The following is a 17,284-nucleotide window of genomic DNA, read 5'->3' on the forward strand; positions in this document are numbered from 1 at the left end:
TTTTTCTTATGCAACTGCGCATGCCTGTTTTTTTTTTTTTTGCTTTGGATTTTTTCTTACTTTTGTTCTATTTTTAAAAGTCTCTTCCATGCTTGAAACTTGTATTTGAACCGGGAAGAGCTTTAAAGGTACACCTTCCACAGAGCCGTAGCACTACTTAGGTCGCCAGTGTAAACCGAGAAGAGGAAGAAGTATATTTTTTTTCTCTTAACCTTTCTTCGAAAGACCTTTTCTCCATCTTGTCGTCTGACGAGAAGAAAACTGGAGCTTTGGGAATTATACAGGAATCGAGCACCATGCCCGTGGATATAAAATGTCGGGACGATATCATAAAGTTACCAGACATCGCCTCGCTGCGTGCTTTGAAGAAACAGTGGAACGTCCAGAACGAGGGTCCCCTCACAAACAGGGATGATTATGTACGTCTTCTGCTCAATTTCTACGACAGGATGGGCGCCCCCGCTAACAATAAGGTAAGACAACAACAACAAAAAATAAAATAAAATCGTCATCTGTTTTCTAATTAACAATTTGATCAATCGGTTGATTAAAGGGGCAACGGTGCATTGTCAAACAGGCGAGGACTGTTAAGGACTGTTTCAAAACAGCGAATGGACATAATTATTGTGAATATAAATGCTGCGCATGGAATTTACATTTTTCAAAAGAACTCTTTGAAAGATTTACGTAAAATGCTATATTGTTGAAAAAGAAAGTAGATAACGTTGTGCCAATAAATGTGAAAGTATATGTATTTCTATTCTGACGTCTACTTTCGGAATGTTTATTACGTGGTGCACACACACCTTAATTATATACCAAGCTATAATCTGCGCAGCTAGATCATATTTGTCCCAAAGAATAACCACTGCTGCACAACAGCCTGGAACAACAAACACACAAATATAATACGTTGTGGATCTAAAGGTGCACAACCTGTATGTATTCATTACATTACGAATCTTGTAGAAGGTGCAACGATTGAATTTTGATACAAATGTTGCACTTGTAAAGAATAAAAGATGTCGTCAGTTTTAATTAAGAGCAAAGAATTTAGCAAAGTCTTTTTTCTTATGAAAAAAATAACATCGCCTCAAATATCACGGGACATATCTGCTTGATTGTATGGTATCGTTTAATCTTTGAACAAATTTGAATAGCGTAATTTACCATTAAGGGTGGCACAGAAACTCGAGTGTGAGGATATTTAACATTTGATGAAATTGTCAACATGGCGCGGGGCCGTCGTTTAGCGAGAACGAGCACATTTCCATACTCAGTATTTATTTGAACGAGCGTATGTAAGAAGATTTGTTCTTAGTCTACACAGGTGATTGACAATATGTTTATCAGTTTTTAAACACTGAACGCTAGTCAAGGAAGAATGGATTCAAAAGAGAGCTGTTCAAGCACCACGCTTAGTAGGCAATTTCATTTTGTGCTGAGTTGAAAAAACAACATCGTTTTCTTTGTATGAATATATTTTTTTTTACAAGATAAAATCATGTCATTATCTAGTTTTCGGAAGTATGACAATTTTTTGTCCTCCTATAAACCAGTTTATAATACAAGGCAATTTAAGGCTGCTATATCATTTGTTGGGTATTTAAATGCAGTTGCCATTAGCTGAAGCAGACACGTATATATCCATTATTAAAGTATGTATAAAACATTGTCAGCTAACGATTTAATTTGCGTGTGTCTATGGACGCAAAGAGTTTGCAATCAACACAACCTATAACGAAAACCTTTTAGTTGAATGTCGAAACGCACGGTTTAGATTTCAAAATTTAATGAAATAGAAGAATTCGTTTAGTATACATGTACGTGTAAGAACACAACATAAACATTAGGTACTCATATATATGATCAAACATTCAAAAAATTGTCGCCATAAAAAAATAGAAAGCACCCCCCCCCCCCAAAAAAAAAAATTCCAAAAACAAAAACAAAACAATGGTTCTGATGTTTTTATGATTTAAAAATATTTTGTCAATAAATATTATTCAAAACTAGAAAAAGTTGTTGTTTAATGTTTGTGATAACTGAATTAATTACTAGTAATTAATTTTTTCATTCATTCTTTCATTCGTGAATCTATTCTATATAACAGGAAGTTGACTATTTTTTTTAAATTCAACATAAAAAGCCTTTTGATTGGCTAATTATTATTAGATCCGATTATACTGTTAAACTTTTAAAAGTTTTTATTTAAGTAATAAGGCATCATACTTTGAGTATAATGAGGTGACTAAATACGATCCAGATGATAAAATAAAAAAAAAACAACTAAAGCGTTTATTTTAGATTTGATCACACTGACCGTGTTTGATCACCTCTTAATTGTCAAAGAATAATTCCTTATTTTATACTTCAGCAATCGTCCTATTAAATATTAGTATTAAAAAAGTCAATGTATTAGACTACTAGTTTACATTACAAAATCAATTCATAGTGTTATCACAAGCAAAGACACTGAAAAAAAAGTAAAAATTGTTAAAAATAATAAAGTAAAACCCCGACATTGATAACCGTACTTGTATTAATTGAACATTCAGAACCAGGAAGTACCTATATAAATATCTGATCGGATTATACTGATTAGTTGCAAAGAAGGGATAAGTGAAATAAAATTACGAAAGGTCTGTGGCCTGTAGCCTCAGTGGGATACAAAAACTGCGGTAAATCACCGCGTACACTTTTATTTGGACCCAAACAACTAAAACTATCACTGAGCTTTTCCAAAGTAATAAAAAAAATCGACTGAAGGTAGAGAACTGCAAACATTTGAAGCGAAAACGATTTATAACTTGTTTATACATGTAAAGCAATACAATGTGCCTATTTCGATAATAAATAAAAAACAGATACCAATTTACAAAATAAATTCATATGCACATGTAAGCACGAACCATTTCGACTGATCATTGTTTAAACAACTTTTTAATTGGTTGTTTAAGTACAACCCATCAAATACCTTTCAGTGAAACATTTGAGAAATTACGTACACAGAGCACCAATTCTTCCTTTTATTCCTTTCATTCTTTCTTTAATTCTGATTCACATTCATTTTCATTCATTTGTCCAGCTGCACACTGTTTCAATCTTTTTAAGGATAGAGATTTTTACGTTTTTTTAGCCCCCTCCGGATCCGAATGCTGGACTTTCGGAAGCCATTCAGCTGGACACCCAGAACCGAGCTAAGCTACAGGAGATGTACGACGAGATCCTGAAGTATTACGGCATCCTCCCCCACCAGTACCAGAAAAGTCTGAACACCGCCTACCCCGACCTCGTGAACTATATTGCCGCGCGGAGGAAGGAACTCGATTCTAGGGAATTGGTCATTCTGGTAGCAGGTATGTATCACAGATTTTTACATTTGATATCTGCCAGAGCAGAAATACCGTAACGTACAAATGTACACATCGTCGTCTTTATTATCTACGGTACTACATCTGTTACATTTATATATACTGCAGAAGCAGACATATTCGTTGAGGATTTAATTTCGTTATTTTCTTTGGCAGTATAAATCAACGAAATCCATGATGAACTTTTATCCCAAGTACTAATGATTACAAAGAGCTGATGAAATTATGACAAAATGAAATGCCAACGAAATCTTAGTTCGTTTAAAAACAACGAAATTTTGACCCAACGAAAATATGTGCTTCTACAGTATGTATGTTGGTTTGTAATTATAGTTAAGTTGACCTGAAGGTCTGTAGCTTCCGGTCTGAAAAAAAAATTCGGCCAACCGAATTTCGGCAGACCGGGAGCTACAGACCTGCATCAAAGTTGAGTTGAGTTGCAGAAACAAGATTTGAATACGGTTTATGACAGAAAAAGCTGATGAAAAATGTTTTTTTAAATGAGCAATGATATTCAAGAAATCTTAACATTCAGTTACTTCACTGCATGTAAGAAATTAGATCAATAGGATATCCAACACAAAACGGATTTAACACTTTTGTTAACTAATGAGAACTATTTTAGGTGACACAGGGGCCGGTAAATCGAGTTTTATCAACCTCCTGTTGGAAACTGATATCCTTCCTGTATACGCCATTGAAGCCACGCAGACAATTTGTGAGCTACGAAAGTCCAGAAATGGGGAAAAAGAAGCAATTTGTTACTATAGGCGCGATTCATCAAGGAAGCCGAGAGCCCCCGAAATAATAAAAATAGATGGCGCTAGAGGCATGGAAGATTTAAAAAACCGAATCAAAGAAACCGACCAAGATGAGGAGAGTCCGTATGAACGCATAGAAATATACATGCCTTTCAGAATGCTAGAAGTAAGGAATATTATGTTTGATATTGAAAAACCGAATTGGACTGTTTTTTTAATATAATCTTTTGAACTGTTTTGGGTTTGGTATTATATTGGAAAACTGATGTAAGAAACACTCATGTATTTTCGTTTTCAATGGTATCGTTTTTCTTTTAGGAGGGCGTTGTGATTGTGGATAGTCCTGGGTTTGGAGAACACGGAAAGAGAAGTGGTCAAGTGGAGCGATATTTGGCCAAATCTTTTGGCGCCATCTATCTTGTTAATACCGCATCAGCCGGAGGTGTAAACTCAGGGCGGGTAAGATTATATTTATGTATGAGTATAGCGTAACAATCTCCAATCGTCTTTGCTTAAACGATCAACAATAATTTCGATATCAACATCGACATCCCTATAATATTAGCCAAACAATAATGAACAAACGTCAGAACTATGGTGTTTCATAGCAACTGATGTAATTTTTCGCATGTATCTGTTATTACCCTCAAGTTTGCATTATCTTTTTCAAATAATACCTAAAATATTTACAAAACTGCCGCTCCATTGCACAATCGACATTTTTTAAAATATTGATTTGATTTCAGAATATAGGTATCATCTTCCAGATCCCCAACGTTCAATCAATGAAACGATTACATATGAATACATTTAATAAGATAATAATTATCTATAATAACGTTTCCTTTAACAGCTAAGAGACTTCCTCCGATTCGTCGTTAATTCCGCCGGTGATGATTTCAATCCTTCCGCTACCATCTTCATCGGAAACAAAATAGATTCGGTGGATTCAAGAGACCAAGAGGAGGTCAAGCAAACTACATCATACAAACTAAAGCAGTGCTACCCTGGCCTGAAGGACAGCAATATATTCTTCATGTCTGTTAATGAGGTTAGTTATTCTAATCATCATAACCGTCGAAGCGTCGAAAAACATCTCTAAATATTGAGTCCTCTGTTTTAAGCATCTATTGTCAATAGCATTAAGCTTATCTAGCTACAAAAGATTAGATAAATGTAGCTAGTACAATTTTATTTTTTTTCGGTTCTATTTATTTTAATTTCATGCCATGAAGTCAAACTATGCCATGACTTTATATTTTTTTTATCACATGTTTTAAACTTCTCAAAAAGTGTTCTGTTTAGATTTTTTTAAAAATCGTATTATATTTTAATACGCAATCAAGAGCTTTAAATACTTATTAGATAAAGTGTTATAGATGTTTAGGAATGATACATATAATCATGATCATTTCATTATATCCCCGGTAATGATTTTGAAAATGCCTATCTCCACTTAAAGGATTACATGTGAATAAACATTGGAATTACGCGACCGCAAACATAGAAAATAATGTTGTTAGAAAACTTAAAATCGTTTTAAAAGTCACTATGCACATTTGATTTCTCCGATTTCTATTCTCTTAACTTTTTATTCAAGGCTTTGAAAGGTGTCTCTTACAATACAAGAACTGAGGATCACCAGAGGGTTTTGGTGCACGGGATACAGAAACTCTTTCCCGCCAGTCTCAGGAACAAACTCAGCAACCATTACAGGTCAAAATTAATCTGTTTTTAATTTGTTAGATCATATATTGTAGATATTAGCCGTAGTACTATCTCCTCCTTTAATTTTATTTTAGTGTGAGTGTCGTTGGCATCCCCTCTGTTATTTATAACTGAACTAAATAAAAGTAAAGTGCAATTTATGTCAGATCATGCCAAACTTATATATATTGATATATAGTGTAAATTTAATCATACTACAGATTTTTTAGAGTGCGTTATTATTTTTAGATAACAAATATTATAACAAAAAAACATTTTGATTTATTAAATAGATATGAATAATTAATAAATCTTATTTAAATTTCATTTAAATATTTCACTATTTCACTATAGGTTCCAATCTCAGATACTGAAAAGAACACTAGTATCTGTAAAAGTTTCTAAAACAATGGCAGCGACTGGACGCGAGAAAAAACAAAACGAAATCGAAGATATTCAAAGGCGAATGAGAACTCTCGAGCAAAATGCAAAAGCAACAATCCAAAACTTGAAGATGGACATCAGGCACGAGGAAGAACAGCTCTACGAAGATCTCGCATCTTCTCTACGTGGCAGAACTTTCACCGAGAGTCTGTTCAATATCCAAGAAATTGAATGTGCAAAACCCTCAAGAGATTGGAAAAAAGTAGCACAAGAGGCCAGTGACATTATAAGCAATAAGGTAGCAAAAGAGATCGATGATTGGGACAATAAGAACCAGAGCGTGGAAGGGATCAAGACCAGGATTTTGGTGAAATTCAACAAAGAATGTCAGGTCTACGAAGATCAATTAAAGGAAATTGAAAGTAAGTGGATAAATTTACTTAAAGACTAAACATGCTGTAAACCAACTAGTAATCGCGACGATAATATTTCGCAAATAACCTGAGATGAAATGGTTTGCGGCGACTAATTTTCGCGACTAAGCCTTATCCAGACATGTTTTATTTATCATAACTATAAGGCAAATACTAGTCTGTGGCGAGAAATATTCGCAACAATGAGGTTTCGCTAACCTCGCGAAAATTTCTCTCACGCGAATAAAAGTTGATTTACTGTATATAAAAAAGATTGGATATGTTAAGATGAAAAGCTCAGTTAAGAAAAGTGATTAAAATATTGAAAAAATTGATTGATATTTGTACATATATTATTAAAAAAATATGTGTCTGAGGCATACTAGCAATAATTAGACCGCTTTAACATTAAAAGTATATAATAATAATTTGGGGCTAAATTTGACGAATTTATTTTGTGAAAATAACTGAAAATTATGTAATTTTTGCTTTGAACAGGTGCGTTGTTGGACGGTGACGTCAGGGCAATCAAGGACTTACACAGGTCCATGAAAAAACAAGCTCCCGTGAGACAGATCTGGGCAAGAGCTAAAGAAACAAGGGCCAGTGGAGACAAAATCAACAGTTTGGGATCCATGATGAGCAGCGTCGGGGGTCTCTCCACAAGCGACAAACGAGTTAAAGACGTCTGTAAAGCATACGTAGCAAAAAATCAACTCCAAAGCATGAGATCACTGATCTCAATTTACATTGAAAGCATTTTCGATGGCAACGACCTGAGAATCAAAATCAGCAAATTCGTGACCAGATTCGCTAAAGGTGTGGACACCATAGCGAAAAAGATTCCCGATTTTATTAATGCTGACGCAGAACTGATTAAGAATATCAAGGAGGAAATTCAAAATGCCGAACATAATTTGAGAGAGGTGTATCCAAAGCTTCTTCAAACAGGCACTAGACTTCAGGGACAACTCGACGTTTTCTACGTCAAAAAGGTTATGGAAATGGATTTCCGCCTGCGAGACATAACTTACAACCCACATGAAGACTTGCTTGGAAGTGGGTCATTTGCTGAAGTTTTTCAAGCTAAGCTTCTTTGCTATAAACCCCCACTGACGGTGGCATTGAAAATTGGGAAAGACTATTTGCAGGAAAACAATGTGTCCGATGTACTTTTGGAGGATCGTACCATGAGGTAAATATGAAGGTTTATTACGATGTACCATGAATTAATAATTCTCATGTAAATTTCTGTTTTTTGTTGGTAAGTACATGCATGCTTTTGTTGGTCGGTACATGCATACAAGAAATCATACATTTCCAAATAATATGATATAATCTTAACTCTTTATTGATTTCAGAGAGTTGGATCATGAAAATATTGTACACTATTACGGAGCAACTTTGCGTGAAGAAAAAGTAAGAGGAAAAAACCGACTCTTTTGGATAATGGTTATGGAACACTGCTCGGGGACTCTGAAAGACAAAATAATCAATGAAGATTATGACAACCCCGCCAAAGTAGGAAAGATATATTCCGTCCAAGTGGAACAGATGGAAGAAATGGCAAGAATGGTGATGGAGATCTGTGAGGGTCTACGGTATATTCACAATAAAGATATGGTCCATAGAGACCTAAAGCTCGAGAATGTTCTTGTAAGTATCAACCTTGCAATTATTACATGTAGAATTTTTTTTTTCATAATATTACGTGAGCAAAATGAAAATAGCAGAATGTAATAATTCAAAAAGGGAAATATATGTGCGATTTTTTTTGAAGTAGGAATAACTCACTCTTTGAAATGAGTGTTTAAATTTTTAAAAACGTGTTCATTCAGACATAATTTGTTTACATTTTTTATTAAATTAAAAATGTTTGAGATTATCTTTTTATTTCTAGATTTCCAAGGGTCCAAATGGAAAAGATATTATAAAACTAACAGACGTTGGTCTTACCAAATCTATTACGGATATCGGCGGAACCATAGCAGGTTCCCCAGCTTACATGGCACCGGAAATTCTGCTTCAAACAGAAATTCATAACTGGAAAGCTGACATCTATAGCTTGGCCATAGTTATGTGGGAGATGTGGTACGGTATTGATGCTGCAGATCATATCCAGTCGCAATTATACGGAACGTTAGAGAGTGCAGTTAAAGGGGGACTACGCCCTTCTATGTCTCTTGAACACAAACCGCCCGCTGATTGGATGGCTCTGATAAAGCGTTGTTGGGACTTTGATCCGAAAAATCGCCCGGAAGTCGATGACGTCTGGAAATTTTTCGACAACTTTCTAAAACATTAATTTCGTCCATCGACATTTAGATTGATACTGTAAACAAAAGATATATAGTTTGAGGAGGTTTTACGAATAGAAGCAAGGGAACATTATGTTTAATAAATTAATACATGTAAATACGAGTATGGAATATGATAATTACAAATTTAACATAATTGTTAATTGAGTGTATTGTATGTTTTGACTGAATTTATTTTTTACGGCGATGTAAAAATGTAAATATGTAACCAATAGTAATGAAATGAAAACTGTTATTAATATAACTGCATACTGCATGTAGTTTTCGTGCATATACTGTCAATTTAATACCATTTTTTCTTAAAATGTATTTTATAACTTTCTCTCTCATTGATGATTAAATATTTATGTTGCTCTTGTTTCATTTATCTTCAGGAGTTTTACCAAAAAAAGAGTTTATTTATATCGAGACTATCATGATAAAAAAGTAAAGATAGATAAAAAGGAAAACTACATATGACTGATCCTCGTGTTGTTAATTTAGACTTTTTGTCTATTAAATAATTTTGTCTTGAAAATACGTTTTTGGAAAACAATAAAATAATTAAAATACATCGTTGTCAGCTTTATATTAGAGCTGTCTTACAGTTTTTCCACTAATGTCATTATTATTGGGAACAGTCGAAACAAATGACTCAATTTTGCGAGTTTCAAAATTAGAAGTAAGTAGCCAAACAAAATAGTGATTCTAAAACTGTTCTTGTACATGTATCATGTATTCAATTCCAAAATATTTCTCTCACTTTCTCTCTGTCCGTCCATCCATCTGTCTATCAGTCTGTCTTTTGTCTGTCTTTTTATATGTCTGTCTCTTTGCCTGAATGCCTGCTGTCTGTCTCTCTGCCTGAATGTGTTCTCTGTCTCTGTGTGAATGTCTTCTCTCTCTCTCTCTCTCTCTCTCTCTCTCTCTCTCTCTCTGAATACCTGCTCTCTGTCTGTCTGTTACTATTGTCATGTATTAAAAATCACAAAATATTTTGTTTCGTCTGGATACCATCATGTACTGAAATATTTTAATCTTTTTCATCTAATTATCGTGCACAAGGTAATTCATATTCATAAAAATATGTGATGATGAACTCATGTGAGATGTTAGAATTAAAAAGATGTATGATATTTCTTTCAAAATATTTTAAAGAAATACACCACACTTCTAATGCCATTATCCTCTTTGAGGAGTTCTCTTACCTTACAAATAATCTAAGTATAGAGTCCATTTTAAATATGTAGTAAGCTTTTAATTTGATCGTAGGAATCTGCATATGTTATTAAACACATCTAACGACGTGGCCTTCTTTTGAGGTATATTGTACAATGTGTATAACAATTTTATTTTTCTACAATGTGTATGAATAGTGGAATATTAAACAAGAAACATTTTTGTCCTTGAAATTAGTGTAATATAAATGCTGACAGTAGTTCCATCATCAACAATCAACAAGGGCCATCTTTGGAGGTCATTCTGTTAGTTTTGCTTTACACGTAATACAAATAACAAAGGCCAGAGTAAATCAAAGTAAAACTTGCATATATGGGCTTTATTTGATCCTTAAAAAATAGATAGATAGAAAAACATGTTGGATAGGAGAACATTTTGCACAATTAAATTCATACTGAACGAGATTTAAATCCTTTTTTAGATTTTTTGGCAAGATTTGTATTAACAAAATATTCAGAATAGACAGTCAAACTTTTTCTTTCCACCTACTGGGTTCTAAAAAGTACAGTGGAGGTAAAATTGTTGTTAATACTGCAACAGATATGATGGAAATAAAACCAAATATTCATATAAGAAGCACTATGCAACAACACAAGGAGCAGGTGGTCTTTAAATCAACTGGCTTACTGCCTAATAGACTCACAGAGGATACGTCTATTGTCCATTGTCTGTTTCTTGATTAACTTTATCCAAGGAGATTGCTGCATAACAATTCACCATCATAAATGGACGATGAGAAGAAGAAGGACTCATTACGAACATCTGTGGAAATAAAATGCCGGGAGGATATAATAAACTTACCTCACATTGCAACACTGCGAGATCTTAAGTCACAATGGAATATAGAGAGCGACAGTCCACTACAAACTAGAGAGGACTACATCAGACTGTTGTTGAGAGTGTACGATCAAAGTCATGAAAGAATACAAAAGGTAAGGATCGTTAGTCAGTCAGCAATAACCATAATACCAAATATTATACTCAGTAGGGTGTGATGTCCACTTCACTGACAGCAATTTTTTGTTGTAAAAAAAGTACAAAATGATTTTTCCTCCGTATTCTTATAAGTTTGCATATAATTCATAGGGTGTCTAAACTTTTAATAAGAATGTTTCTGGTGAATTATGCTTTGATTGCCATTTTCTTCACAGATATTTGTTTGAGCAACATGCTTCAACATTTCTTTTCATGGTTCATTGAACCTCTGTTTATTTTGTTTTGTTATCAATTGAATTGGTTTAGTTCTGTGTTTGTGTTCCAAATATTTAAATCCTTGGTAGTGTCTGTGCAAATGCCTATTGTTTTGAATGTCTCGATGATTCAATTATTTAAAGCAATACATTATTATGTACCAGCAACAGTTTTAAAATTGACTTATATAGTGTAAGCAAGATATTCGTTCTTTAGAAAAAAAGCTAGTTCACATCCTTCATAGTATAAAAAAATACCTGTAATATTAAAGACGGTACTCAGTTGACTGAACAGCGGGGATACGTCATTCAGTCATCTTCCAGTTATCATTTAGTCACGTTTTAGTTACGTTTAACTACAGTTTCATCGACTAAAAGAAAGAGCTGTATATTCTGTTGCAAATTTTTTTGTTATTTTGAGATCTTTTATTTTAGTTGAAAAATGACATTAAGGAGTTAACCAGCTCTTTACGCAGATCAGTTTATAAAGCATTTTTTTTTAATTGGTTTAAATTATCAATAGGCGGCAGACTTAATTCAACATTCCTTAACATAATTGCAAACGACATTCATACCTCCCTTTTAAAATACTAGCACGCCTGATTTCACCGTCTTTAAATTTCGGTTAGACCTATGTGCAAGCACATAAGAAAAATAAAGCTGATTACGTAAAAGATATTAAAAGATTATTTTTTTTCTAAAGGCACTACCAGATCCAAACGCTGGACTTATGGAAGCTCTTCAGATGGACTCACGCAACAGAGCTAAGCTACAGGAGATGTATGACGAAATCCTAGGATTTTACAATTCCCTCCCTCCGCAGTACCAAGACAATCTGAACACCGCTATTCCCGACATAGTGAATTCAATTGCAAAACGAAGGTGTGAACTTGATTCAGGAGAACTAATCATCATGGTTGCAGGTACCCAGTAAAATTATCATATATATATATATTAGATTCGAATCAGTTTTACACCAAAGATTGATTCCGATTAGCTTGTTCTTGCTTAGGTTAAACAAATATGCCTGTTTGTAAGGGATAATTAGATTGAATTAAAAGTTCTATGCCAGCTGAAAACTTCTGAGTCATATCTCAACGTTTTTCAAATTTCTCTGAAATGCTCTTACCCTGTTGTCCATTATCTTAGCGGGCCCTTTGAGGTGGTCACCATCTTAATGTTGTTTAGTTCATAATTTTGTTTTCGATGTAACGTACACTGCACAATTTGTTTGCTTGGCACTGTTTTTTTTCAGATATTTTTCAGATACATATAAACTTAATGAAACAAAAATTTGGCATTCGCGATTTTATTTTCTTGCAATTTGATGGAAAACGGTGAAAACGTGGAATTAAATACTCGCGTAAAATAAAGAATATACAGTATTGTTGTGTTTCTGTGATATATTTGAAGATTGCACTGTATTTATAGGAGACACTGGGGCAGGGAAATCAAGCTTCATTAACCTTTTGTTAGACATAGACATACTCCCTGTGCACGCTATTGAAACAACGCAGACAATTTGTGAGCTACGAAAGTCCAAGAATGAGGAAAAGGAAGCCGTTTTTCACTACAAGAGTGGGTTCAGGAGGGAGGGCTTGGCCAAAAATATCATTAATCTGGATTGCGCTGAAAATATAGAAGAACTGAAAACAAAGATCAAAGACAGAGACCAGTATGAACGCATTGAAATATACATGCCATTCAAAATGTTACAGGTTTGTTCATAATATTTCATCAATGCTATGAAAAAAAGTGTGCTGCACGTACAAGTTAATGCTCAAAATCGTTGGATAATATTTCAGGAAGGCGTTGTGATCGTAGATAGTCCCGGATTTGGAGAACATGGAAAGAATTGTGGACTAGTGGAGCGTTATTTATCCCGTGCCTGTGGAATCATTTACGTGATCAATACAGCATCGGCCGGGGGTGTTGATTCTGGAAGGGTGAGACAGTGATGCATGTATAAATACATTATAATACTTTATATTATGTAAAAATAATCCTCAGATCTAAGTTATCCGGTTTATACTGTTATTCATATATTTCAAGTTTTTAACCCAAAAACTCTTATATTGGTAGAAACCTTATAACACATTGAAGACAAATATTTACACTATTTTGATGTATGTTGCATACTGAATAAATAAAAATTAGAGTAAATTTGATAAATATGTTACAATTGCTTTCAAACTTGTTTTTGTTCTCGTTGTATAGATCAAAGACTTTCTTCATTTACTTATAAATTCCACTGAAGATCATCCTTCTGCTACAATTTTCATTGGAAACAAAATTGACTCAGTTGATGCAAGAGATCGAGATGAGGTTAAAGGCACGACATATCACAAACTCAAGCAATGTTTCCCTAGTTTGAAGGATAACAACATTTTCTTCATGTCCGTAACTGAGGTAGGGAAGATTTTTCTAACTCATGTAATATTTGTCTTTTTTAAAAAAGTAAAATAAAAATCCAGATGCCTTTGAAGACACTAACAAAGAATAGAAAACGTGAATCAATTGCCTAATAATCTACATGATACATATGTACATGTATGCTAATGTTTTAAAAATTTATATTTGCTAAAGGCTTTACAAAGTGTTTCCTATGATACTTGGACAAAGGATCATGAGAACATGATACACGGAATACAAAAACTGTTTCCAGCTAGTCTGAGGAATAGACTGAGAAGCCATTACAAGTAATAGACTGTTGCCTTCCTAATCTATTGCAAAGCATATATCATATTTTTTCATAAACGAATTTTTAAAAAGAAGTTAATTATATAAGTAAAAGATAAACAGTTCGTTTTCTTTCATCGGAATAGAAAAAATTGTCCTATTCAGCTATTTATATGATTTAACTTTCAGGTTTTTTTTTAAAGATTTCAGATACAAACATTAAAAGATATAATTGTACCTGTTCAGGATTCACACAATTTAGCCTTAGCAGGACGAAATAAAAATATTACCACAATGAAGGATGTCGAACGTAGAATGAATATTCTTGAGCAAAATGCAAAATCAACCATTCAAATTTTAAAGAAAATTATAAGAGATGAAGAGGATCGACTATATGGAGATGTAGTTTCTTATCTTCGAAGCAGAACATTCACTGAAACTGTCTTTGCTATTGAAGAAAGCGAAAGTGCAATACAAACTAAAGATTGGAAAAAAGTGGTACAAGATGCTAATGTAATCATAGGTTATAGGATAACAGAAGAAATAAATAAGTGGGAAAAAGCAGATAGACGTACCCATGGAATAAAAACATTGATAATGGACAAGTTGGAAAAAGATTGCCTGGTATGCGAAAAACAGCTAAAAGAGATTGAAAGTAAGAAGAAAATATTTATTTCATTCATTTTTCTTGCAAAACCGAATTTTTGTCGTCCTTAAAAAAAAGGTAACCTGCAACAGAAAATCCAAATCTCAGTATTTTGAAACAGATTATAAATACATAGAAGTATGCTACAGAATAAATGAATTATTTTCCTTAACAATACTTAACAATATCAATTAATCAGTTGACAATGGTTCTTAACATAATATAAGCAAATTATCTTTAGTTAAACAATATTGTATTTCCTATGTAGGTGCATTTTTTGGCGTTAAAGATCTGCAAAGGTCCATGAGAAAACAAGCACCAGTGAGAGAAATTTGGACAAAAGCTAAAGAAAACCAAAAACATGAAGACAACATTAACAGTTTGGGTACCATGGTAAGAAGTGCGGGGGTTTTGTGCACCAAAAACAAACGTGTTAAAGAGATATGTAAAGGATACTATTCGTCAAAAAGCCCACAACAAGACATGCAGACCATGATTGCTATATATATTGAAAACATTTTTGATGGAAATGACCTTAGAATTAACATTAATAAGTTCATGAGCAGATTTACAAAAGGTGTGGATATTATTGAAAGAAAAATTCCTGAATTCCTCACCGAGGACGCCAGATTGATTCGAAATAGACAGGAAAATATTTCTGAAGCTGAACACAATCTAAACATTTCTTCAAAGATTCTCCACCAAGGAAAACAATTGCAGGGAAAACTCGGTGTTTTCTGTGTTCACAATATCATAGAACCGGACTTCAGTCTTGGAGACATAAGTTACAACCGATCTGAAGATTTGATAGGAAGTGGGTCATTTGCTAATGTTTACAGAGCGACACTTGTCTGCTACGAACCACCTCTGACTGTAGCCTTAAAAATCAGGAGATGTTACTTGCAGGAAAATAATGTGTTTGACGTTCTTCTAGAGGATCAAACAATGAGGTTAAATTAAAAACAACATTTTTTAAGCTTGTAGCATTGAATTATATGAAGCTTAATGCACATTTCTATTAATAATTGATTCCTTTATCAATTTCAGAGGGTTAAATCATAGAAATATTGCTCATTACTATGGAGCTACTGTTCGAGAAGAGAAGGTCGGGGAAAGCAATGTTATTTTTTGGATTATGGTTTTAGAGCATTGTACGAGCAACTTGCACGAAAAAATTATGAATGAAAATAACGTTAATCCTGCCAAAATAGGAAATAAATCCTCCAATCACGTGGAACAGATGAAAGATATGGCAAATATGGTAATTGAGATATGTGATGGTCTACGATACATTTATGACAAGAACATGGTTCATGGGAATCTTAAGCCTGCAAATATTCTTGTAAGTATATAAAGCAACGGAACAAGTATTCAGTCTACACCTACACACAAACAAAATATCATTTTCATATATGTGCTGTTTATGTGTCGTGACAAATTATTTATATTTTAAACTTTTTGATATTATATTGTCTTAAACTTATTCAGTGCTACTTTACTTAAAAATTGTCTGCCATACCAAAATTAAACTGACCCACACTTCTTTTTTTCTTAGATATCCAAAAATACAAATAACAAAGACATAGTAAAACTATCAGATGTCAGACTGACTAATTCTTTCATGGATATCGGCAATCCAACCATGAATTTGGGAGTCTACACTGCGCCCGAAGTTCTCCTCCAAACAGAAACTCACAACCAGAAATCGGACATCTATAGCTTGGCCATAGTCATGTGGGAGATGTGGTATGGTATTGATGCAGCAGATCACGTAAAATCGATCTCGCAGGGAACATTAGACAGTGCCTTAAAAGAGGGACTGCGTCCTTCTTTGTCTCTGGAACACAAACCGCCCGCTGATTGGATATCTTTGATCGAGAACTGCTGGGAACTTGATCCAAACAAGCGATTAGAAGTTGACGCCGTCAAGACATTCTTTGATAGCTTTCTCAATCACGAAATTTAATTTTCATTTTTTTTTACTAAATGATTTTTATAAAATTAAATAAGATAAAGTATCTAAATCATATACTTTGTGTTCTTTTCTAAATTTAAGCGGGCCAATTTTCGTGGTTTGTTGGTTTTTTAATTATCTGTAGGAATGACATTTAGTTGTAACTGTGTTTTCATACTAGATCAACACATATATACTGCTATAGATTACATGTATATGCACATCTCGGTGGCAATTTTTTTTGGGCTAAGGTGGGATTGTATCTAAGAGACAAAATATCAGCTGTTGCAAGCTATATAGTCATACTCAATGAATATCACAGCCTCAATTATTCATTATGATTTGCAAGTATCATGGGCACATTAAATAATTTAAATCACAAGTCGTTATACTCGCACATCATATAGTTTACGAACATTTAGGTTTTGTATTGTAAATACACCGTGTGCATTGCTTAAACATTCTGAACATAAATCAGCAGGGGGAGTGAAATATAAAAGATTTCTCAGAAGTCAATTTGCATACTTGTTTTTGTTTGTTTGTTTTTTTCCTTTTTCCCAAAAATAAGCAACAACAAAACTTATTCAGTACGCCGCACAATAAAGGATGTATAATGCGAATGGATTTGTGTTTAAGGCTG

The 17,284-nt window shown here is 33.7% G+C and overlaps 2 protein-coding genes across 2 annotated transcripts; both read left to right on the top strand.

Annotated features, from left to right (window-relative positions):
- Positions 1-134: 134 nt before the first annotated feature.
- On the top strand, positions 135-9,310 carry LOC128158556 (probable inactive serine/threonine-protein kinase DDB_G0274613). The gene is made up of 10 exons (XM_052821431.1): positions 135-473; positions 3,140-3,359; positions 4,000-4,301; positions 4,454-4,594; positions 4,989-5,186; positions 5,736-5,851; positions 6,197-6,648; positions 7,138-7,834; positions 8,001-8,295; positions 8,540-9,310. Exons 1-10 carry the CDS (start codon positions 297-299, stop codon positions 8,942-8,944), a joined length of 3,003 nt encoding a protein of 1,000 aa, XP_052677391.1. The 5' UTR covers positions 135-296; the 3' UTR covers positions 8,945-9,310.
- Positions 9,311-10,709: 1,399 nt separating this feature from the next.
- LOC128157859 (uncharacterized) lies at positions 10,710-17,147 on the top strand. The gene is made up of 10 exons (XM_052820516.1): positions 10,710-11,107; positions 12,069-12,288; positions 12,797-13,083; positions 13,171-13,311; positions 13,583-13,774; positions 13,952-14,064; positions 14,248-14,699; positions 14,959-15,640; positions 15,738-16,032; positions 16,246-17,147. Exons 1-10 carry the CDS (start codon positions 10,901-10,903, stop codon positions 16,654-16,656), a joined length of 3,000 nt encoding a protein of 999 aa, XP_052676476.1. The 5' UTR covers positions 10,710-10,900; the 3' UTR covers positions 16,657-17,147.
- The last annotated feature ends 137 nt before the right edge of the window (positions 17,148-17,284 follow it).

This window comes from Crassostrea angulata, chromosome 8 (assembly GCF_025612915.1).
Source record: "Crassostrea angulata isolate pt1a10 chromosome 8, ASM2561291v2, whole genome shotgun sequence".
Lineage (NCBI taxonomy): Eukaryota > Metazoa > Mollusca > Bivalvia > Ostreida > Ostreidae > Magallana > Magallana angulata.

What these genes read in the sequence shown, in the direction of transcription:
- LOC128158556 (XM_052821431.1), top strand. Translation starts at nt 297, where the DNA reads ATGCCCGTGGATATAAAATGTCGGGACGATATCATAAAGTTACCAGAC. An exon ending in ATTGGTCATTCTGGTAGCAG is followed by an intron (nt 3,360 to 3,999) that starts GTATGTATCACA and finishes GAACTATTTTAG; the next exon opens with GTGACACAGGGGCCGGTAAA. An exon ending in TAAAGCTCGAGAATGTTCTT is followed by an intron (nt 8,296 to 8,539) that starts GTAAGTATCAAC and finishes TTTTATTTCTAG; the next exon opens with ATTTCCAAGGGTCCAAATGG.
- LOC128157859 (XM_052820516.1), top strand. Translation starts at nt 10,901, where the DNA reads ATGGACGATGAGAAGAAGAAGGACTCATTACGAACATCTGTGGAAATA. An exon ending in TGCCATTCAAAATGTTACAG is followed by an intron (nt 13,084 to 13,170) that starts GTTTGTTCATAA and finishes ATAATATTTCAG; the next exon opens with GAAGGCGTTGTGATCGTAGA. An exon ending in TCTTCATGTCCGTAACTGAG is followed by an intron (nt 13,775 to 13,951) that starts GTAGGGAAGATT and finishes TATTTGCTAAAG; the next exon opens with GCTTTACAAAGTGTTTCCTA.